This window comes from Myotis yumanensis, unplaced genomic scaffold, assembly GCF_028538775.1.
Source record: "Myotis yumanensis isolate MYYU_CA2020_CCGP unplaced genomic scaffold, mMyoYum1.0.hap1 SCAF_5, whole genome shotgun sequence".
NCBI lineage: Eukaryota > Metazoa > Chordata > Mammalia > Chiroptera > Vespertilionidae > Myotis > Myotis yumanensis.
The window spans coordinates 28,319,312-28,343,216 of record NW_027223756.1 but is presented as its reverse complement, the minus strand read 5'-3'; the positions used below and the strand labels follow the sequence as shown (position 1 = coordinate 28,343,216).

Genomic DNA, 23,905 nt, shown 5'->3' with positions numbered 1-23,905 from the left:
TTTGTTTCCCCCATGGCTTTCTTTTTAAAATTGAGAACTCATTTCTTTTGATCACATATATTTAAAAAACACACAAAAAGGTAATTGGAAAATTTTTCAATATTTACTGGGTATTTGATATTATGAAATGATTAGTGTTGCTAGATGCAATAATTGAAGTTATATAAATTAACGCTCTTATCTGTTAGAAAGGAAAATAAAAATATTGACACATTCGTAAGAATTACCCAGCTATGCTAGGAAAATTTCATGTGGATCGAATGCACCAAATCTCAGGAAAATGTGAAGTGGGAGAGTGCAGGAGAGAACTATGAGCAAAAAGAATATCTCAGTGTCCATGAGAATGTTAAGTGAATTCTGTGTTACCTGGGTCTCTGTACTTTTCTGTTGGCTTAAGTGTGAGGATGGTAACCTAACGCCCACTGAGATGTGCGCATGCTGGAACTCTGAATAAAAACTGGAAACTGACTAGTCAAAGCCTTTTTTCATCCTAGGACTGAAATTACTCCCTTCTAGTCTCAGAAGTTCATTCCCCCCCCCCCCCCCCCCCAGTTTAAACATAACTGCTTGAATCTGTGAGGAAATTGGAATGGAAATTTGTCTGTGTTTGCCATGTCGTTGTGGGTGCAATGAAAAAGCCTTTCGAAACGAGATAAGACTTCGGTACGTTGGAAGATACCACTTGAAAGTATTCCATTTAGATTGTCATCAGTGTGAAAGAAAGGATTGGGATTTTCTTAATGTTTTGGAGAAAGTACATACTCGGAAAGGACGCGGGGTGGCGCTGCAGCATTAGAAGTAGAAGGAAGAAAGCGACCAGTCCGCCCTCCTTTAAGCCAGAGTCCCTGCTAAAGAATCAAGCAGGAAGGGGAGGCGTTCTCGGACTGTAGATCCGGGAAATCGGGGCCCTAGGCGTCTCCACCTATGCCCGTAGCTGGGACCTACTGGGAGTCAGCAACCTCGCGAGCCGGAGCTGGGTCAGGTTTGCTGGGAGAGCAGAAGGAGATGGAGGCCAGAGAAGGAAAGGAGCGCTTTCTGAAACAAAGGCAAGTCTTGATATTCTTTGTTTTGCTGGGCATAGCTCAGGCTGGTTCCGCGCCTAGGCGTTACTCAGTGGCCGAGGAAATGGAGAGTGGCTCCTTTGTGGCCAATTTGTTAAAGGACCTGGGATTGGAGGTAGATGAGCTAGCTGCGCGAGGGGCCCGCGTCGTTTCCAAAGGGAAAAAAATGCGTTTGCACTTGGATAGGCAGACCGGGGATTTGTTGTTAAATGAGAGACTGGACCGGGAGGAGCTGTGCGGCCCTGCCGAGCCCTGTGTGCTACCTTTCCAGGTGTTACTGGAAAATCCTTTGCAGTTTTTTCAGGCCGAGCTACGGATTAGGGACATAAATGATCATTCCCCGGTTTTCCTAGACAAAGAAATAATTTTGAAAATCTCAGAAAGTATCACTCCCGGGACTGCTTTCTTAATAGAATGTGCCCAGGATTTAGATGTGGGAAGCAACGGTCTCCAAAGTTACACAATCAGTCCCAATTCCCACTTCCATCTTAAATTACAAAACAGTTCCGACGGCATAATATTACCACAGCTGGTGCTGGACAAAGCGCTGGACCGCGAGGAACAGTCTGAGATCATGTTAACTCTAACGGCGCTGGATGGCGGGACGCCACCCCGGTCTGGCACCGCCCTGGTCCGCATTGAAGTCGTGGACATCAATGATAATGCCCCGGAATTTGCAAAGTTGCTCTATGAAGTTCAGGTTCTGGAAAACAGCCCCATTGGATCCCAGGTGGCTATGGTCTCGGCTAGAGATTTAGACATTGGAGCCAATGGAGAAATATCTTATGTCTTCTCCCAGGCTTCGGAAGATATTCGCAAAACTTTTCGAATAAATGCAAAATCAGGAGAACTCTTTTTAACACAGAAACTGGATTTTGAATCCATTCAGACGTATACATTAAATATTCAGGCGATAGATGGTGGGGGTCTTTCTGGAAGTTGTGTGGTGCTTGTCCACGTGATAGATTTGAATGACAACCCTCCGGAACTGACCATGTCAACGCTTATCAATGAAATCCCAGAAAACTTGCAGGAGACCGTCATTGCTGTATTCAGTGTTTCAGATCCTGACTCGGGAGACAATGGAAGGATGGTTTGCTCCATCCAAGATCACCTTCCGTTCTTCCTTAAACCCTCTGTTGAGAATTTTTACACAATAGTGACAAACACAGCCCTGGACCGAGAGATGAGATCTGAATACAACATCACCATCACGGTCACCGACATGGGGACCCCCAGGCTGAAAACCCAGCACAACATCACCCTGCTGGTCTCCGACGTCAACGACAACGCCCCCGCCTTCACCCAAACCTCCTACACCCTGTTCCTCCGCGAGAACAACAGCCCCGCCCTGCACATCGGCAGCGTCAGCGCCACAGACAGAGATGCGGGCGCCAACGCCCAGCTCACCTACTCGCTGCAGCCGCCCCTCGACCCGCAGCTGCCCCTGGCCTCGCTGGTGTCCATCAACGCGGACAACGGCCACCTGTTCGCCCTGAGGGCGCTGGACTTCGAGGCGCTGCAGGCGTTCGAGTTCCGCGTGGGCGCCACGGACCGCGGGTCCCCCGCGCTGAGCAGCCAGGCGCTGGTGCGCGTGCAGGTGCTGGACGCCAACGACAACGCGCCCTTCGTGCTGTACCCGCTGCAGAACGGCTCCGCGCCCTGCACCGAGCTGGTGCCCAGGGCGGCCGAGCCGGGCTACCTGGTGAGCAAGGTGGTGGCGGTGGACGCAGACTCGGGCCAGAACGCCTGGCTGTCGTTCCAGCTGCTCAAGGCCACGGAGCCCGGGCTGTTCGGCGTGTGGGCGCACAATGGCGAGGTGCGCACGGCGCGGCTGCTGAGCGAGCGCGACGCGGCCAAGCACAGGCTGCTGGTGCTGGTCAAGGACAATGGCGAGCCCGCGCTGTCTGCCAGCGTCACGCTGCACGTGCTGCTGGTGGATGGCTTCTCGCAGCCCTACCTGCCGCTGCCGGAAGCGGCGGCCGACCAGGCGCAGGCCGACCCGCTGACCGTGTACCTGGTCATCGCGTTGGCGTCGGTGTCGTCGCTGTTCCTGTTCTCGGTGCTGGCGTTCATCGCGGTGCGGCTGTGCAGGCGGAGCAGGGCCGCCTGGGTGGGTGGCTGCTCGGTGCCTGAGGGCCACTTTCCGGGCCACCTGGTGGACGTGACAGGTACTGGGACCCTGTCCCAGAGCTACCAGTATGAGGTGTGTCTGACGGGAGGCTCAGGGACCAGCGAGTTCAAGTTCCTCAAACCCATTCTTCCCAACTTTCTTGCTCCAGGTGAGGAGAGGGCTAGTGAGGCAAACCCCAGTTTCAGGAATAGCTCTGAATTCAGTTAAGAATTAGTAGGGGTCTACTGACTCTAGTCTCAGTTCATTTGTGAAAAATCCTTTTTTTTTTTTTTTACTGCGTTGCCCATTGAGGTTGTTTCTTTTTATTTGAAATGTAAATATCTCATTCAGTGCATGTTACTAGTGTGTCTAAATGTGTTGCTTTGTGGTATAATGAATGCTAATTTTCTTTGTATTCTCATTGGCGTTTAGTCTCTCTGTACCTTAATTCCACTTAAAATGTGAAAGTAAATTTTGCTTTCCCAAAAGTCTGAATTTTTAAGTTAGAGCATCTTTTTCTATACTCCCCTTCCCTAGAGCCTAGGTAATTTTGCAGTCCTACATTTTTAAATGTTTGCTATTCCTACAGAGTTTTTTTTTAAGTCCAGAATATTTGTTTTCTATTCTCTGAGGCTAGTGTAAGTTTTATCTTGTGAAGTCACATTGGCTAAAACCATTAATATAGGTATATTCATGAAAAACAAAGCACTCTGTCACATTTTTCTAAATATATACTATCACAAAGTGTCCATACATGGAAGTTATGATTCTTTAGAGATGTGAGAACTTTGACTGTTGGATTCCACAAACCATTCACATTTAAAGTATTCAATAAATCAACCACTAATATTCCAAACTGTAGTTAAATGCATAGCACATGTCCAGTCATTTTCAAGGACATGCTAATTCTTCAAGCTTTCTATTTAAAACAACATTGGGGGGGGGTAGGAATATAAAGAAGTAAAACTATATTTGCTGATAATCTGATTATGTATGTGGAAAACTGTAAAATAATTCTCCAAAAAAGTTATAGTTAATGAGTACATTTAGCAAAGCTGCAGTACACAAAATTTAATTATATTTATCAAATCTCTTGAATTTTAAGTAGAAAGTTTTTAATAATTAAAACTGAGATTTTTAAAAGGAGGAATTGAAATAAGCAGAGGTTAATTTTTTTTAAAGATTTGAGGGAATGTATGTCTCTGCCCTAACCAAATTTTAGAAACTTCAAATGTAGTTTAACATTGCATTTTTTCAAAAATTTCTGGAGCATTTTTGATTCAATTGTAAATAAGCTTGTGGGGAGATATGTATCTTGGCCTGTCTGCTCATTCCATTTTTTTTGCATGGACTGCTTCTCTTTTCCCCTTTCAATTTCCTACTTTTCAATGCTTTTTTCTTTTTAGGTGCTTGAATTATGTTTTTCAACAGCTCCCCATTTATTGCATGATTAGCACAATGACTTGAAGATTATAGGTTCTTAATAAAATTTTTGAATGACTGATTGAAAGAAAGAAAGAAGTGTCTTTATTTCACCTGTGATATATATTGATATTTAAATACTCACAGGACAAACTTTTGCTGGAATTAAGTGCCCTCTGATGCATAGTGAATTTATATATATTATATATAGGTTATTAATTGAAGGGATCACTATTATTTGAACACCATGCAGTTATCGGTTCTTGGTGTCTCTTTCCTTCAACACGTTTTTCCTTTTCCCTTCCCGCTTGATTTGGCTCTCCTCTCCTGCCCACAGCTTAAGGAATACAAATGGGGAAACTGTATTTTGTATTTTATAATTTAAAAGCTGGATTCGTCCAACTCTCTCTATTTCTTGCAGTTCAATTTTTGATCTAGACATTAAAATAAAACTTTGATTTTTAATGTTCTTCTGCCTTCTTTAAAATGTTTATATCATTTGATGCTTGAGCTATACTGTTCACATTATAAGATGAATGTGAAAGATATTATTTTGAGATTATTAGTGGTGTGGAGCACCATCTTGGTATCCAAAGTCTCTGATTAACCAACTTATTACCTTTAGGATCTTGGATAAGTCACATAATTTCTGTCCCCCCCCCCCAAATAGTAATAACAGCTGTCAATAACTTGCAGTTATGATCAAATAAGATAATATATAGACGTATAATTGCTGTTATTTTACATATCACTAATATTAAGACTAAACTTAATAGATGAGCCTTTGTGAGATATTCCTGATAAATGTGAAGGAGCTAGATCGAGCACATGATATTTGTGTTGTTCATTTCCCTGCCTGAAACATTGCACTAGCTTCCTTTTTGTCTTAGAATAAAATCCAAGCACGCATTATTTGGCCCCAATCTATCTCTCCAGCCTTCTCTTCCCACTTACTTTTGGGACAGTAATTTTGGCTACACTGATCTTCCTTCATTGTCTAGAATAGCTATGCTTTACTGTCCTAGGGCCTTTACATATCAGTTTCTCATATACAGAATCTTCCCATTGTGTAGTTGTAGCCTGGCAAACTTCTCATCATTCATGTTCCATATTAAATGGCACATCTTTGGGAACTTTTTCTCAAACCCTGCCCCCCATTAAAATTGTATCTCCCTTTCCATACTTTCAAGTTCACTCAGTAACTTTCCTATATAGCACTTTTCACACTGTTTGAACATCTGTTGAAAGTCTTCACCGCATTAGATGGAAAACTGTGTAAGGTATATGTCTGCCTTGTTACCACTATATGTCCAACTCCACAAACTTAACAAGTATCTGTGTCCACAGATGAAATACGGTTATACTGATGAAACCAATAATGGTAAAATTACTGTGAAATAAAAAAGGAAAAAGCTCTGTATTCCTCGAGTGAATGTTAAAATGTGGAAGGAATGAGGCATTTGTGGTCTCTGGATATACCAACTGACATCATCTATTATAACTTTTTATGCATGAGTTCATCTTTTCATAACATTTTTTTCTTACTATAAAAGCAACTCGTGCACATTTTACAAAAGTTGGAAAATAAAGAAAAACACAAATATGATAGTGAAGCATGTTGTAATGTAGAGCAAAATCTTTTCAAATGTGTTTAATAATTGCAGACAGGGGTGGTAGCCCTAGCTAAGGTGTCCACTTCGGCAAAATCATATAAATGAGGACTCTGCCAGGAACAGTACCGTCTTTAAATAAGGGCGCATTTAATTTCCCTCGGTTGTGTTTTTTAACTCAAGCGACACAGGGAACTCCTCCAGTAGCGTCAACTGGTTTTAGTAAGGGGAATAAACAATTTAAAAGATCAAAACAGCAAAAAACCCCAAAGCACCTTCTCCAAGAGTTTGAAACTGCGAGCGAACGCATGGTGGCGCTGTTGACTAAGAAGGAGAATTAAACCACAGGAACTGTGAGTACTCAGTAACGCACGGATCCGGTTACCGTACACCAGGAGTTGTGAGCTTGGACAGATTTAAAGCAAGCAAATCTGAGCGCTGGAAGGGATTATCTGCTAGATCTTCTCCAAAGGTTGGGAGGCAAAAGACTTTGCATTTCCCAGCGCTGTCGGAGGCTCAGCTTGGCCATATTTCTTGGAAGAACATGGCAGAAAATGAAATGGAGGCCGGAGGGGAGCGATTTCGTAGACAAAGGCAAGTCCTGTTTCTCTTTGTTTTTCTTGGTGGGTTTCTGGCTGGGTCCGAATCGAGACGCTACTCTGTGGCTGAGGAGAAAGAGAGGGGCTTTTTAATAACCAACCTAGCAAAGGATTTGGGGCTGAGTGCAGGGGAACTGGCCGCGAGGGGGGCCCAAGTTGTGTCTAAAGGGAACAGACAGCCTATTCAGCTCAACCATCAGACCGGTGATTTGCTCCTACAGGAGAAATTGGACCGGGAGGAGCTATGCGGCCCCACAGAGCCGTGTATACTGCATTTTCAGATTTTACTGCAAAACCCTTTGCAGTTTATTCCAAATGAGCTCCAGGTCATAGATGTAAATGACCATTCTCCAGTATTCTTTGAAAATGAGATGCAGCTGAAAATCCCAGAAAGCACTCCACTAGGAACAATCATTCCACTGGGAAATGCTGAGGACGTGGACGTGGGAAGAAACGGTCTCCAAAACTACACGATCACTCCTAATCCCCACTTCCACATTCTCACAAACAGCCGTAGGGATGGAAGGAAGTGCCCAGAATTAGTGCTGGACAAAGCGCTGGACCGTGAGGAGCAGCCGCAGTTCACTTTAACGCTCACAGCGCTGGATGGCGGGTCGCCACCCAGGTCTGGCAACGTTCAGCTCCACATCCTGGTCTTAGACATAAACGACAACGCCCCAGAATTTACACAGTCGCTCTATGAGGTTGAAGTTCTAGAGAACAGCCCCGTTAACTCTGTTATTGTCACTGTCTCAGCTTCTGATTTGGACACAGGAAATTTTGGGACAATATCATACTCACTTGCTCATGTTTCTGAAGAAATTTCCAAAACTTTTCAACTAAATCCCATTACTGGTGATATCCAACTAATCAAATACTTGAACTTTGAGGCAATTAATAGTTATGAGTTTGACATAGAAGCCAAGGATGGTGGAGGCCTTACAGGAAAATCAACAGTAATAGTTCAGGTAGTTGATGTCAATGACAACCCACCAGAGCTGACCTTGTCGTCAATTACCAGCCCTATCCCGGAAAACTCGCCAGAGACGGTGGTGGCTGTTTTCAGTGTTTCCGATCCAGACTCTGGGGACAATGGGAGAATGATGTGTTCCATCCAGAACAATCTCCCCTTTGTCCTAAAACCATCTGTAGAAAACTTTTACACCCTAGTGTCCGAAGGAGCTCTGGACAGAGAGAGCCAGGCCGAGTACAACATCACCATCACCGTCACCGATATGGGGACCCCCAGGCTGAAAACCCAGCACAACATCACCCTGCTGGTCTCCGACGTCAACGACAACGCCCCCGCCTTCACCCAAACCTCCTACACCCTGTTCCTCCGCGAGAACAACAGCCCCGCCCTGCACATCGGCAGCGTCAGCGCCACAGACAGAGACGCGGGCGCCAACGCCCAGCTCACCTACTCGCTGCTGCCGCCCCTCGACCCGCAGCTGCCCCTGGCCTCGCTGGTGTCCATCAACGCGGACAACGGCCACCTGTTCGCCCTGAGGGCGCTGGACTTCGAGGCGCTGCAGGCGTTCGAGTTCCGCGTGGGCGCCACGGACCGCGGGTCCCCCGCGCTGAGCAGCCAGGCGCTGGTGCGCGTGCAGGTGCTGGACGCCAACGACAACGCGCCCTTCGTGCTGTACCCGCTGCAGAACGGCTCCGCGCCCTGCACCGAGCTGGTGCCCAGGGCGGCCGAGCCGGGCTACCTGGTGAGCAAGGTGGTGGCGGTGGACGCGGACTCGGGCCAGAACGCCTGGCTGTCGTTCCAGCTGCTCAAGGCCACGGAGCCCGGGCTGTTCGGCGTGTGGGCGCACAATGGCGAGGTGCGCACGGCGCGGCTGCTGAGCGAGCGCGACGCGGCCAAGCACAGGCTGCTGGTGCTGGTCAAGGACAATGGCGAGCCCGCGCTGTCTGCCAGCGTCACGCTGCACGTGCTGCTGGTGGATGGCTTCTCGCAGCCCTACCTGCCGCTGCCCGAAGCGGCGGCCGACCAGGCGCAGGCCGACCCGCTGACCGTGTACCTGGTCATCGCGTTGGCGTCGGTGTCGTCGCTGTTCCTGTTCTCGGTGCTGGCTTTCATCGCGGTGCGGCTGTGCAGGCGGAGCAGGGCCGGCTGGGTGGGTGGCTGCTCGGTGCCTGAGGGCCACTTTCCGGGCCACCTGGTGGACGTCAGCGGTACTGGGACCCTGTCCCAGAGCTACCAGTATGAGGTGTGTCTGATGGGAGGCTCAGGGACCAGCGAGTTCAAGTTCCTCAAACCGATTTTCCCCAATGGTCTGGTTGAAGACATTGAGCAAGAGTAGTGCAAAACTGCAATCGCGGGAATAGCTTAGGTTTCATTAATAGAAGAATAAAATATAGTCATTTGGCTAGGAATACTTTCTTTCAAAATCAAGAATCTTTAGTTGATAATAATTTTGTTTATATATTGATTTTAGTTTCTATCAAGGTAGTTAATCCTTGCATATTCTTACCTGTTTTCTTTCTTACCAATGCAGTCTTAATGCCTCCTTTTCTTTTTCTAATAGGTGAGTAAAAATAAATTCATTATGTTTTAATGTTGACTTCAAATAGGTTTATTTTAAGTGAATCAGTTCAAATTTTATATCCATAGCAAGTGAGATAATGTTCCTGATAATATTCCTAAAGCAGCTTTTCTATGGTTAATGAAGTTTGTGGATAGATAAGAATGTGTTCTCTTTCAGATGTTCCATCTTTAAGGCACAGCATGTTTTTAGGGGTATAGTACCTAAAAGAAAGTGATACATTTAATTTGTTTTGTTTTTACATTTGCAATTAGTATGTCAATGTTGCATATGCTTATATTGGCTCAAAGTGGACAAAATATAGGCTAATAGGGCAACTTACTCTTAGGTTTGCCTAAAGTGTATTCATGAGTTAGGAAAAATTAAACCTAAGGCATTTCGAACAACTGATTGTGCTTTTCCATTTGATATGAAAACATTGTTTAGGAAGGCATCTTGTGGGATGACAATTTGGTATCAAAATAAAGTGAAATTTGCAAGATACTAAAGGCTTTGAATGAAGTTTAAAATCACCTATCACTTGTTTTCAAAACATAATTCTAGATAGTGTGCACTTGCCTTTTTACCTCTCTGAAAACATTTATTCATAAATAATTTAAACATTTTCTTGACATTCACAATCTAGCTTTCAACACTGAAAAGCAAAGAGATGTAAATGAAGTTTAAACATTTCTATAGACTGTTAAAAGACTGACTATATTCAAACATCACTCATTAAAACTAGTGAAGTAACTTATGCTTTTTATAAATCTTTCTTAACCATGATATATGGCTTCCTTGCAAATGAGGACTTTTTTAAAATATGAAAATGATTCTACACATTCCACTACTTTATTCTGGGAATATTTTGCTTCTTGGAGTAGATTGTTATATGTGTTAAAGCTGGAAATCTATAGTCGTAATTCAGAGTGATTTTATGTTTAATACTCATAATCTTTGCCAACAGTTAGGTTGATCAAGGATTTTTAAAGTCATTTTCCTTCTCTTCTTTTGGTATTTAACACCGTTGATGGAAAGTGATATCAGTCTAGTTCTTATTCTTTATCTGTAAAGTTCTTAACTCTCTTTTAGATTTTTAAATTTATTCTTGATGTTCTGAGACTTGCTAGGTCCTAACTTGAGATTTACTGAATATACTGGATTTTCTTTTGTTTAAATAACTGTAGTTTTCTTTTTCACAATTTCCATTCGGCAAGCTTTCACAACAATATGTTCCCCTCCCGCACAATTACTATTTCTTTCTTTTTTGTTTGAGGAAATTAAATCTTTTACTTTTAACTTCTTTATATATTGTTCTGAATCTCTGTATTTTAGTTATACATTCTTTTATCTGTTGAGTAAAATTTTCAGCTGTTAGTCTTCCTCATATGCTTGCTGATATTTTATTGAGAATTCATCTCCTATTGGAGGTTTCCCTCAGACCTGGTTTTGGTAATCTTGTGGAAGGGAAGAAGAGCACCAGACTCTACAAATTCAAGCCTTCATTAAGAAGCCTAGCTCAACTTTGCCACACACAGGTAGAAGTCCTATGAACACCTATTGATTTGTTTGAGCTGGATCCCAGTTTCCCTTGGGTGGCATCACTCTGCATTTGCTCCTTGAGGCAAAAATCTCAGGGAATGTCATCCTCTGGTTGTTATGTGTCTGTTAAGGCTGTAGACATGGGAGCTAATGGAAACATTTTTTACTTTTCAAGCTTCAGAGTAAACAAGCTGATTTGAATAATAATCAAGCTGATTTTGAGGAAAATTGAGTTGAAGTGATACATTGGGATTACCTATAGGAAAAATTATGGTCTTGATTAAGAGGCATGACAGTGCTGCACATGGCAGTTCTGTATGACACACAACATGCTGGATGACAAAATAAAAAACCTCTGCAAAGCAATCCTATATTTTACACTGAGTTGGTGCCAGTAGAACAAGGTGCTAACCTGGATGGTGACTTGAGTTAGAACTCATGAGTATTTTATCAATGATTCAAGGTCTCAGAGTGAGTACTTGATATTTAGCATGCATATTTAGGCTCCTGTGTAATAGCCACAGCTAGACTCGAGCTGGTGCTATTATTAAGAACAACTAGAAGCCACCTTTATTTGGTATGGTAATTCTACACCTGGCCTAGGACCTATCCCAGCCCCACCTCCCATTCATTGAATCACCCACAGAAGTCTACCCAAGCCTACAGGTTCTCTTGTTCACTGGCTTGACTCAGCTGTTCACTGATACTCATGTGGAGGATGAACAGGGAACCTTCAATGGACTGCTGCATACAAGCTATTTTCATTTTGAGGATATCAACATCACTGGGACTTAGTCCAAGATCTGTTATTGTGAGAGGTTTCTGACTGGAATATCAGAGACAAAAGGGTTTAGATTTCTGAAGTCATTGTCTCCAACTTATATGGGCTATGCATAAGAAGAGACTTTCATGAGAAACAACTTATAGAAAAATTTGGGGTTTATAAAAAATTAAAATTGTATTCTCTAAATATTGTAATTTTGAGGGGGATTTTTCTTAAATTTCTTTGTCTCTGGGGAAATGGATTTCTTCGCCCTGAATGTCTCATCCTATTCAACAAGATTTAATCAGCAATCAAAAAACTTTCCACAAATAAAAGCCCAGGATTAAATGTCTTCATTGGTGAATTCTACCAAATGTTTAAAGAATTAATACCAATCCTTCACATCTTGTTTAAGAAAAGGAGCAGAGACCAGTTCCCAATTCATTCAATGAAGCTAGTATTACCCTGATGCCCAAATCAGACATAGATAACACAAGAAAAGAAAACTAAATATATACTTTATGAATATAGAGGCAAAAATCCTCAACAAAATATTAGCTAACTGACTCCAGCAACATAAAAAAGGTTTATACACCATGACCAAGTGGGATTTGTCCCCCAAAAAACAAGGTTGGGTTTAACATATGAAAGTTAATCAATGAAACTCACCATATTAACAAGAAAGGACAAAACCATACAACTGTCTCAATAAATGGAGAAAATTATTTTACAAAATCCAATACTTTTTCATGTTAAAAACTCAACGAATAGGAATCATAGTATATGTACTCAACCTGATATAGGGCAACTACAAAAACCCACAGCTAACTTCATATGCAATGGTGAAAGACTGAAAACTTTCCCTCTAAGATCTGGAACAAACCACGGATGTTCCATCTCACTGCTTCCATTTAACATTATACTAGAAGTTCTAGCCAGGGCAATTAGACAAGTAAAACAAATAAAATAATTCAGATTGGAAATGAAGAAGTAAAAATGTATTTGCAGATAACACAATAGTCCATAAAGAAAATGCAAAGGAATCCACAAATACTACTAAAATGGATAAATGATTTTAGCTAGGTTGGAGAATATAAGATCAATAAACAAAAATCAATTAGTATTTCTGTACACTAGCATTAGACAACCCCAAAATGAAGAAAACAATTCCATTTATGATTGCATGAAAAAGAAAAAAAACTTAGGAATAAATTGAACAAAATAAGTGCAAGATTTGTATACTAAATACTACAAAACATCATTGAAAAGAATTAAAGAAGACCTAAGTAAATAAAAAGTGTTCACAGATTGGAAGACTTAATATTGTTAAAATGGTGATACCCTCCAAATTGGTCAACAGATTCAACACAATCTCTATCAAAATCCTAGCTAGCTTTTTTTTTTGGACAAAAATTGGTAAATTGATCCTAAAATTCATATGAAAATGGAAGGGACTCAGAATAGCCAAAACAATTTTGAAAAGAACAAAATTGGAGGACTCACACTTCCTGATTTTAAAGATGTAGGATAAGTTAGACATTAGATATTTAAATAGTTTGTCACATTAAAAATAAAAATACCATATTTTATTTAGTATGCAACTATAGAGAATGATTAAAAATTGCCTTAGATTTCATCACAAATTTCTCAAGCTATCTTTCTTGATTTTAACTTTATACTGTACTACCATTTTAAAAGATCTATACATAGATGTTTTTTCTTTCTTTTTTTTTAAAATATATTTTATTGATTTTTTACAGAGAGGAAGGGAGAGGGATAGAGAGTTAGAAACATCGATGAGAGAGAAACATCGATTCAGCTGCCTCCTGCACGCCCCCGACTGGGGATGTGCCCGCAACCAAGGTACATGCCCTTGACCGGAATCGAACCCGGGACCTCTCAGTCCGCAGGCAGACGCTCTATCCACTAAGCCAAACCGGCTAGGGCTGTTTTTTCTTTTTTAAGTATTTTTATTGATTTCAGAGAAGATGGGAGAGGGAGAGAGAGAGAAACATCATTGATGAGAGAAAATCATTGATCAGCTGCCTCCTCCACACCTCTCACTGGAGATCAAGCCCACAACCCGGGCATGTGCCCCTGACCAGAATCAAACCCGGGACTCTTCAGTCCGCAGGCCGATGCTATATCCATTAAGCCAAACCAGCTAGGGCCATAGATATTTTTTCTCCAATATTTAAGACAACAGGGAGTCACTCGTAAATTTTTTAACCTAATTAATGACATCAACAAAATATTATCAATTTTCCTTTCTATTTCTAAGTTTTGTAAGCACCTCTTTTTGCTGATACATATCTCTAAATGGAAAGAAGCTATTTTAGAGGAGAGGAAGCAAGATGGCGGCGATATAGGCAGACGCGTCCCAGGTCTTGTCCCGGAGCAAACGGAGTAAGCAGCTGAAACTAATAACACCCACCCCGAATTGGCAAATTTACTCAGCTGGTGAGACGGCTTGCAGCCTGGAAGGGCAGACCTCCCCTGAAAAGGTTAAAAACCAGGGATCTGGGCAGGAAAGTTTGCCAGACCTGAGCCCAGAGGGTCGGAGGGAGACCGCATGGCAGACAGCCGCGTCTCTTGGGACAGACACAGACCCTGACCAGGGTAAGGAGTTCCGCGGGTTTGCTGGCGCCAGGAGATTTGAGATTTGGATTTTGTGATTGCGGAGAACTGAGACTAAAGGGGGCATCTGAGGAACTGATCAGACCATGCAGTGCCCATAAGAGAGGAGCGTTTCCCAGACCATGCAGTGCTGGTAAGAGGAGCGTTTCCCAGACCGGTAAGAGGAGCGTTTCCGCGGCCGGCCGGCGTTTGTCTGTTTCTTTGTTTTCACTGAACCCTGCTCATAGGACAGTTCGGATACAGACACTCACCTGTGCTGAAGAGAGGGTGAAGGTGCAGACGAGGGGAATCTGGGGAGAGGCTGAGGAAAGAGGGGGAGCCAGAGGAGGTGGCAGCGAATTGAGTGCTGAGACCCCCCTGGGCCCAGGACTGGGGCAGCCATTCCTCCAGAGGGTGGAATTCCTCCCCCCAGCCCCTCAGGCAAGGAGCACAGCCACACCCAGATTCCACCCTGTATGAGATAAAGGACTAAAACAAGCTGATTAGTCCCTGGGAGTTACCAGGGTCTGGCCTATAGAGGGATTTTCAGTCCCACCAACAACACAGAGCAGGGTAAGGATTAAAAAAGGATAGAGAAGCTGTATAGCCTCAGAGGCCAACCCAAAAACACTGCCACCCAGAGGTTGAGCCACAAACTGACTCTTAGGGGAATACAAATTAAGGCAGACTGGATCACAAATACGGCCTGCTTTAAAATCAGGACTGTGATTTACAACACGGAGGAACAGTGTAATGCAGGCAAATTCAACACTCTCCTAAATACCTGGCAGGACTAAGGCGAACCAGGCTGAAGAGTAGAAGAACCGAAAGACCATCACTACTGCAAATTTTTTCTTTTTCTTTTTCTTTTTAATTTTTTCACCTTTTTACTAAGAAACCAATTTTTTTTTTCTCTTTTTCTTCTTTTTCCATCACCTGATTTTACCCTTTCAATTACCACATTTTTATTTTTAACCAGTATTATTACTCCTACCATTTTACCATTTTTTAAAGTGCCATTTTATTTTCTCTTTATTTTCTTTTGGGATTAGTGTTCTCCATTCTATTTTCATCGTTCCTTTAGCATTAATTTTCCCTATCTCAATTCCACCTCTTTGCTAAAACCCTCTTCCTTACTTTTCCCCTTTTGGTGTCCTGTTTCTCTTACCCTATTCCTGCTCCAGACTTTCCCAATTCCCTCTTTTTACCCCCTGTCTAATTCCACCCTACTTATATATCCTATTTCCAATCTACTGCTCTAAATCCTTATACACCTATTCTTTATCCTTCTTCACTTTCCAACCATTTTTTTTCTCTCTTATCTTTCTATTGTTTTCTTGATTGTTGAATATATTGGGCTTTTTTTTTTTTTTTTTTTTTTTTTAATTTGTTTGTTTTTTTTTGTTTTGTGTTTTTTCTTCTTTTTTAGGACTGGTTGTGAGGTTGTTTTTCTTTTTCTTTTTCTTTTTTTTTTCTGCTGGTTTTTCCCTTCCCTCCCCCACCCCACCCCAGTTATTTTTGTGCTTCTGTTTTCCCTTACCCCTCTGGATATCATTGGTGGTTTGTAGTTTGCATTCATCTCCAGGGATCTGTTGCTGGAATTTGTTGAGATTAGTGGCAGTTCTATTGGAGTTTGCACCTCATACGGGGAGTCTCTTCCCCACTTCTACTTCATTCTCTTTTTTCGCTCTCTTTTTTTCCCCCCTCTTTTTTCCCAATTCTATTTTTGCACTCCTTTTTTGTTTGTTTTTTTCTTATTTTTCTTTTCTGTTCTCTCTTTTATCTTCTTCTCTTCTTTCTCCCTTATCCCCTAATTCTCTTAATTCGGGTGGTCACCTTTATTTGGGGTTATTAATATTGTGAATATACTTGTGTTCAGTGCCTGGTACGTTGTGCCTTGCTCTGTTGTATTTTGTGCCTTTAAATCAACGCAGCAGATCCAAGCAACAGCAGCCCCCTGATCACCGCAGCCTCCTGATCACCACAGCCTCCTGATCACCACACCCTCTGTCTGTGGAACAGCAACTGTACGTGAAGCCTCCCCCCACCAGCCAGAAGAGCCAACACAGCTGTGAACAACACCCACCAGAGGAGCTGCTGCCAACTGGAAAGCAGCTGCTACCGCAACCGTCTGAGCAGCAACCACAACCCAAGGAGCCCCTGCCACCCAGGGAGCAGCCACTGAACACCTCAACATCTACATATGTCAGCGAGATCAAACATGGGTAGGCAAAGAAACCCCCAAAGGAAAGAAAAGGAGGACTCGCCAGAAAAGCAGCTAAGTGAGACAGAGATATGCAACATGACGGAAAAAGAATTCAGAATAAGGTTCCTAGAGTACATGCACCACATGTTCAAGAAGCAAGAAGAAACAGATGAAAAACTCAACTACTTATGCAAGAAGCTAGAAGAAACAGATGAAAAAATCAACAACTTAAGTAAGTCCCAAGAAGAAATGAAGAGTGACATAGCTTCAATAAAAAACTCCATTGAAAGTATCAACAGTAGACTGGGAGAAGCGGAGGACCGAATTAGTGAATTAGAAGACAAGGAAGCAAAACACACTCAAACTGTACGGCAAATGGAGAAAAAAATTAAAAGACAGGAGGAGAGCCTAAGGGAGCTTTGGGACAACATGAAACGAAACAACATACGAATAATAGGGGTGCCAGAACAACAGAAAGATGAACATGGATTAGAAAACCTATTCGAAGAAATAATATCAGAAAACTTCCCTGAGGTGGGGAAGAAAAAAGTCACACAAGCCCAGAGAGTCCCAAACAAGGTGAACCCGAAAAGACCCACACCAAGACACATCATAATTACCATGGCAAATGTTCAGGATAAAGAGAGAATCTTACAGGCTGCAAGAGAGAGACGGAAAGTAACATACAAGGGATCTCCCATTAGATTATCAAATGATTTCTCAACAGAAACACATCAGGCCAGAAAAGAATGGACGGAAATCTACAAAGTGATGCAAAGCAAAGGACTGAATCCAAGAATACTCTATCCAGCAAGGCTATCATTCAAAATTGAAGGGGAAATAAGAAGCTTCACAGACAAAAAAGGGCTAAGGGAGTTTATCACCACCAAGCCAGCCATGCAAGAAATGCTAAAGGGACTGGTGTAAAAAGAAGAAATATCAAGCTCAGAAAGAAAACAGCCACACACACACACACAAAAAGAAATGGCTACAAACAAATACCTTTCAATAATAACTTTAAATGTAAATGGACTAAATGCTCCAACCAAAAGACATCGAGTGGCTGAATGGATAAAAAAACATGACCCATACATCTGCTGTCTACAAGAGACCCACCTCATTAGAAGGGACTCACACAGACTGAAAGTGAAGGGATGGAAAAATATCTTTCACGCAAATGGAAAGGAAAAGAAAGCTGGGGTAGCAATACTTATATCTGACAAAGTACATCTCAAAGTGAAGGCCATAACCAGAGATAAGGAAGGCCACTTCATAATACTAAAGGGATCAATACAACAAGAAGATATAACCCTGGTAAACATATATGCACCCAATGCAGGAGCACCCACATACATAAGAAAACTTCTGGAAGATATCAGGGGAGAGATCGACAACAATACAATCATAGTAGGGGACTTTAATACACCACTGACATCACTGGATAAATCCGCTAGACAAAAACTCAGCAAAGAAACAGCAATCCTAAATGACTCACTAGATCAGATGGACTTAATTGACATCTTCAGAACACTTCACCCCACAGCTGCGGAATATACATTCCTCTCAGGTGCTCATGGGACATATTCAAAAATAGACCACATATTGGGTCACAAGCAAAGTCTCCACAAATTCAAGAAGATTGAAATCATAAAAAGCTTCTTCACAGACCACGATGGCATAATGTTAGAAATAAACTACAATAAAAACAACCCAAAATACTCAAACACTTGGAAGCTGAATAGCATGTTATTAAATATTGATTGGGTTACCGATGACATCAAAGAAGAAATTAAAAACATCCTGGACACTAATGACAATGAAAACACAACAATCCAAAACCTCTGGGACACAATGAAAGCAGTCCTGAGAGGGAAGTTTATAGCTCTACAGGCCTATCTCAAAAAACAAGAAAAAATGGTAGTCAATCATCTAACTCTACAACTCAAAGAATTAGAAAGAGAGCAACAAGAAAACCCCAGAGTGAGCAGAAGGAAGGAGATAATAAAGATTAGAGCAGAAATCAATGAAATAGAGACCAAAAAAACAATACAGAAAATCAATGAAACCAAGAGCTGGTTCTTTGAAAGGATAAACAAGATTGACAAACCCCTAGCCAGGCTCACCAAGAAGCAAAGAGAGAGGTCCCAAATAAACCAAATCAGAAATGATAGAGGCGAAATAACAACAGACCCCACAGAAATACAAATGATTGTTAAACAATACTACGAGCAACTCTACTCCAACAAACTGGACAACCTGGAGGAAATGGACAAATTCCTAGAAAAATACAACATTCCAAAACTCAATCAGGAAGAATCTAAAAACCTCAATAGGCCAATAACTATGGAAGAAATTGAAGCAGTCATCAGAAAGCTTCCAGCAAACAAAAGCCCAGGGCCAGACGGCTTCACAGGGGAGTTCTACCAAACATTCAAGGAAGAACTAAAACCTACCCTCCTCAGACTACTACAAAAAATTCAAGAGGAAGGAACGCTTCCAAGCTCATTCTATGAAGCCAGCATCACCCTAATACCAAAACCAGGTAAAGACATCACAATGAAAGAGAATTACAGGCCAATATCCCTCATGAACATAGATGCCAAAATCCTCAACAAAATCTTAGCAAATAGGATCCAGCAGTACATCAGAAGGATCATACACCATGACCAAGTAGGATTCATCCCAGAGATGCAAGGATGGTACAACATCCGTAAATCAATAAATGTGATACATCACATAAACAAATTGAAAGAAAAAAACCACATGGTCATATCAATTGATGCAGAAAAAGCATTCGACAAAATCCAACACCCATTTTTGATAAAAACTCTCAGAAAGGTGGGAATAGAAGGATCATACCTCAACATAATAAAAGCCATATATGACAGGCCCACAGCCAACATCATACTCAATGGACAAAAACTAACATCATTTCCCCTAAGAACAGGAACAAGACAGGGATGCCCACTCTCACCACTCCTGTTCAACATAGTACTGGAAGTATTAGCCATTGCAATTAGGCAAGAAGAAGGAATAAAAGGCATCCAAATTGGAAAAGAGGAAGTAAAACTGTCCTTATTTGCAGATGACATGATATTATACATACAAAACCCTAGAGACTCCATCAAAAAGCTACTAGACTTAATACATGAATTTGGCAATGTAGCAGGATACAAAATTAACCCCAAGAAATCTGAGGCATTTCTATACACCAACAGTGAACTTTCAGAAAGGGAGATCAGAAAAACAATCCCATTTACCATCGCACCAAAAAAATTAAGATACCTAGGAATAAACTTAACTAAAGAGGTTAAAGACCTCTACTCAGAAAACTACAGGACGTTGAAAAAAGAGATAGAGGAAGACATAAACAGATGGAAGAACATACCATGTTCTTGGATTGGTAGAATCAACATCATTAAAATGTCCATACTACCCAAAGCAATCTATACATTCAACGCACTTCCCATTAAAATACCAATGGCCTTCTTCAAAGATCTAGAACGAACTCTCCAAAAATTCATCTGGAATAAAAAAAGACCCCGAATAGCTGCAACGATCCTGAGAAAGAACAAAGTAGGTGGGATCTCAATGCCAGATATCAAGCTGTATTACAAAGCCACTGTTCTCAAAACTGCCTGGTACTGGCACAAGAACAGACATATAGATCAGTGGAATAGAATAGAGAGTCCAGAAATTAGCCCGAACCAATATGCTCAATTAATTTTTGACAAAGGAGGCATGAACATACAATGGAGCCAAGATAGTCTCTTCAATAAATGGTGTTGGGAAAATTGGACAGACATATGCAAGAAAATGAAACTAGACCACCAACTTACACCATACACAAGAATAAACTCAAAATGGATAAAGGACTTAAATGTACGACAGGAAACCATAAAAATTCTAGAAGAATACAAAGGCAACAAAATCTCAGACATATGCCAAAACAATTTCTTCACTGATACAGCTCCTAGGGCAGTTGAAACTAAAGAGAAACTGAACAAATGGGACTACATCAAAATAAAAAGCTTCTGCACAGCAAAAGAAACCATCAACAAAACAACAAGAAAACCCACCTCGTGGGAAAACATATTTGCCAACGTCATATCTGATAAGGGCTTAATCTCCAAAATTTATAGGGAACTCATACAACTTAACAAAAAGAAGATAAACAATCCAATCAAAAAATGGGCAAAGGATCTAAATAGACACCTTTCAAAAGAGGACATTCAGAAAGCCAAGAGACATATGAAAACATGCTCAAAGTCACTAATCATCCGAGAGATGCAAATCAAAACAACAATGAGGTACCATCTCACACCTGTCAGAATGGCCATCATCAACAAATCAACAAACGACAAGTGCTGGAGAGGATGTGGAGAAAAAGGAACACTTGTGCACTGCTGGTGGGAATGCAGACTGGTGCAGCCACTATGGAAGGCAGTATGGAGGTTCCTCAAAAAATTGGAAATGGAACTCCCATTTGACCCTGTGATCCCACTACTAGGAATATATCCCAAGAAACCAGAAACACCTATCAGAAAGGATATATGCACCCAGATGTTCATAGCAGCACAATTCACCATAGCTAAGAGCTGGAAACAGCCTAAGTGCCCATCAGTAGATGAATGGATTAGAAAACTGTGGTACATCTACACGATGGAATACTATGCTGCTGTTAAAAAGAAGGAACTCCTACCATTTGCAACATCATGGATGGAACTGGAGAGCATTATGCTAAGTGAAACAAGCCAGTCAATGAAGGAAAAATACCACATGATCTCACTCATTCATGGATAATAAAGACCATTATAAACTGATGAACAATAATAGATACAGAGGCAGAGCTGCCTCAAACTGATTGTCAAACTGCAGTGGGAAGGCCAGAGAGAGTTGGGGGGCAGGAGGGAGGGGAGATCAACCGAAGGACTTGTATGCATGCATATAAGCATAACTAATGGACATAAGACACTGGGGGGTAAGGGAGGGTAGGGGTTTGTCAAGGGCGGGGGGGGGGAAAAAGGATACTTATGTAATACCCTTTGTAATACTTTAAGAGGAAAATAAAAAAAAAAAAAAAAAAACTCTTAAAAAAAAAAAAAAAAAAAAAAGCTTATCTAAGTAGTATTCTAAGGCATGTATGCATTTTAAACTTTTAATTGGATGTTTGTGGGGTTCATCTATTTTAAATGGGTAGCTCTAGTTGATTTGTTTTTGTTGTGTAATATTTCCTATGTGGCTATTCCTCAATAAATTAGTTTTTCTGGTAAAAAAAAAAAAAAAAAAAAAAAAAAAAGAAAGAAGCTATTTTAAAGGTTCTTATATTAATTGAAAACTTGAATACAAATATATTTCACCTATGATATTTATGTACCCAAGATCAAGCTCAAGTTTGATCTAAATGATCTAAAAAGTTGTTCACTTCTCCAGTTCCACTTAGGTAGATAAAAGAATGCTTTCTGGAGCCATACTGTAACAGTTTGAATCCTAGCTCTGCCATCTCACATGATGTGTGACTATGAGCAGGTGATGAATTTTTTTTTGTTTTTTGCTTAATCCTTTCATCTTTTTCACCTGGCCCCACCCTGATCCCCTCTGCATCTATAAGTCAGTCTCTATTTTGTTTGAGCAGGTTATTTAAACTCCTTGTGCCCTCGATCTCTTCATCTATAAAATGTGGCTAATAAGATGCCCACCTCATAGGGCATTGGAGGGATAAAAATGAATTAATACATGTAAAATGCTTAGAATAATATCTGGAATAGAGTGGCACATATTTGTTCTGAGCTCTTTAACTTGAGTCTAACTAGAACTTAATTACTATATTATACACAATTTGGTCTTTGCTTTTTCCAGATTTGTTTTTTATTTATATTTAAAATAATATCCTTTATTTTAATTTTTTCAGTATGATTTTATTTCATTTAATATTGACATCTATTGTATCTCCTCTCATCTGTCTTAAATATGAAATATGAAGTATTTCTAAAGTGTATTAATATTATTGCTATTGCTATATCTCTTACAGGAATTACTAGAACTAGAATCAAAATAAATTTAATTGAATAGTGTTTAGCATGTATTATACCTTCATGCCTCAGAATTTTCTATTCAATTTCAGACATGTTTATGGCTGAATGTATGATCTGGCAATAATCTTATATAGGCAGAAACGTGATCATTAGGGTGGATTAATTATTTATTCAACTGATATTTATTGAATGACTACTACAATCCAGAATTCTTTAAAAATAATTTTCCCTAATAATTTCTATTAGAATCTAAGATTATTGCTAGACTTTAAAAATAATTCATTCAATATGAATTATAGTTTGTTAAGTGCATTAAGTTAGTAGATTATAAGATATTTAAGGAGGGGAAATCCCATATGTGCCAAGATAAGTGGTACTCCATTCAATAGACTAATTATAAATGAAAAACTCATTTATCAGAACAATCTCAATAGCTGTGCGCTGTTCTGAAATCCATTTTGTAAACAAGTTTCTTCTCTGCACCTTATCTGAGTAGAAAAGGCCTGAAGCATCCTTTGCTCACAGATTAAAATATTTTAAATCTGGGCTTCTTGTTTTCACCCAAATCATCTAGCCAAGATGCTATATGGGACACAAAGGATGAATATGGTAAAATGCAAACTCATTATAAAACATGGATACTTATCTAGCTAAATAAGCTTAAAGTCTTACTCTTAACAAAATTCTATGATTTTTACTCACTTGATTTTGTCTTGATATTACCCTCTGAGCTTGTTGCTTTATTTATGAGGCCTCCTTTCATTTCCTCTCCAGTTCTAAGAATCTGATTCTAACACTACCCAACTTCCTTCTAAATGTAATGTCAGTTCAAACTGTAAAACAAAGCAAGATGCCTCCTCTTTCCACTGTATTACTATTTGCACACCAGTGCAGGAGGATAGAAGCTTTCCTTTGAAAAACAGTATCCTGAGACTATGTGGTACAGGGTACCTTAACAAAGTTTTGCATCATCATAAATTTCTCACAAACTTGAAAACAAACAGATATACTTTCCATTAATTGTAATTTTATAAGAGTTTATTCCCCTGGTTAGATGATGCAAGAGGGAAATTGAATTCTTTGAAGTTCCACTGATTAGGTTGTGGGGGGGCCTGAAATACACTCTTGTTTTGGACTCACAATTATTTTAGCTCATGCAGTGTAACGGATAACCTGATAAATTATGCAATTTAATAGCATAGCAACTTTGTAAAAACTCTATACACTTCAAAAAATGGATTACTTTTGGATACTTCCAAAATATACTTTGACTTGAGAATATTTTCTCAATCAAGACGCAGGGTGGCGCTGCAGGCTAAGATTATGAATAAGCTTGCGTATTCCTTTGTTCCAAGACGGAATCAAACTCACACGGAAGAGCTTTGCTAGCGGTACTGGGTTACCAAC

General features: G+C 40.9%; 2 protein-coding genes across 2 annotated transcripts; both read left to right on the top strand.

Moving 5' to 3' along the window:
- Window positions 1–996: 996 nt before the first annotated feature.
- Window positions 997–4,108, top strand: PCDHB2 (protocadherin beta 2). The gene has a single exon (XM_070417135.1). The coding sequence runs from the start codon at window positions 1,006–1,008 to the stop codon at window positions 3,400–3,402; it is 2,397 nt and encodes a 798-aa protein (XP_070273236.1). The 5' UTR covers window positions 997–1,005; the 3' UTR covers window positions 3,403–4,108.
- A 2,497-nt stretch (window positions 4,109–6,605) lies between these two features.
- On the top strand, window positions 6,606–9,801 carry PCDHB3 (protocadherin beta 3). The gene has a single exon (XM_070417134.1). It carries the CDS (start codon window positions 6,751–6,753, stop codon window positions 9,112–9,114), a length of 2,364 nt encoding a protein of 787 aa, XP_070273235.1. The 5' UTR covers window positions 6,606–6,750; the 3' UTR covers window positions 9,115–9,801.
- Window positions 9,802–23,905: the final 14,104 nt, after the last annotated feature.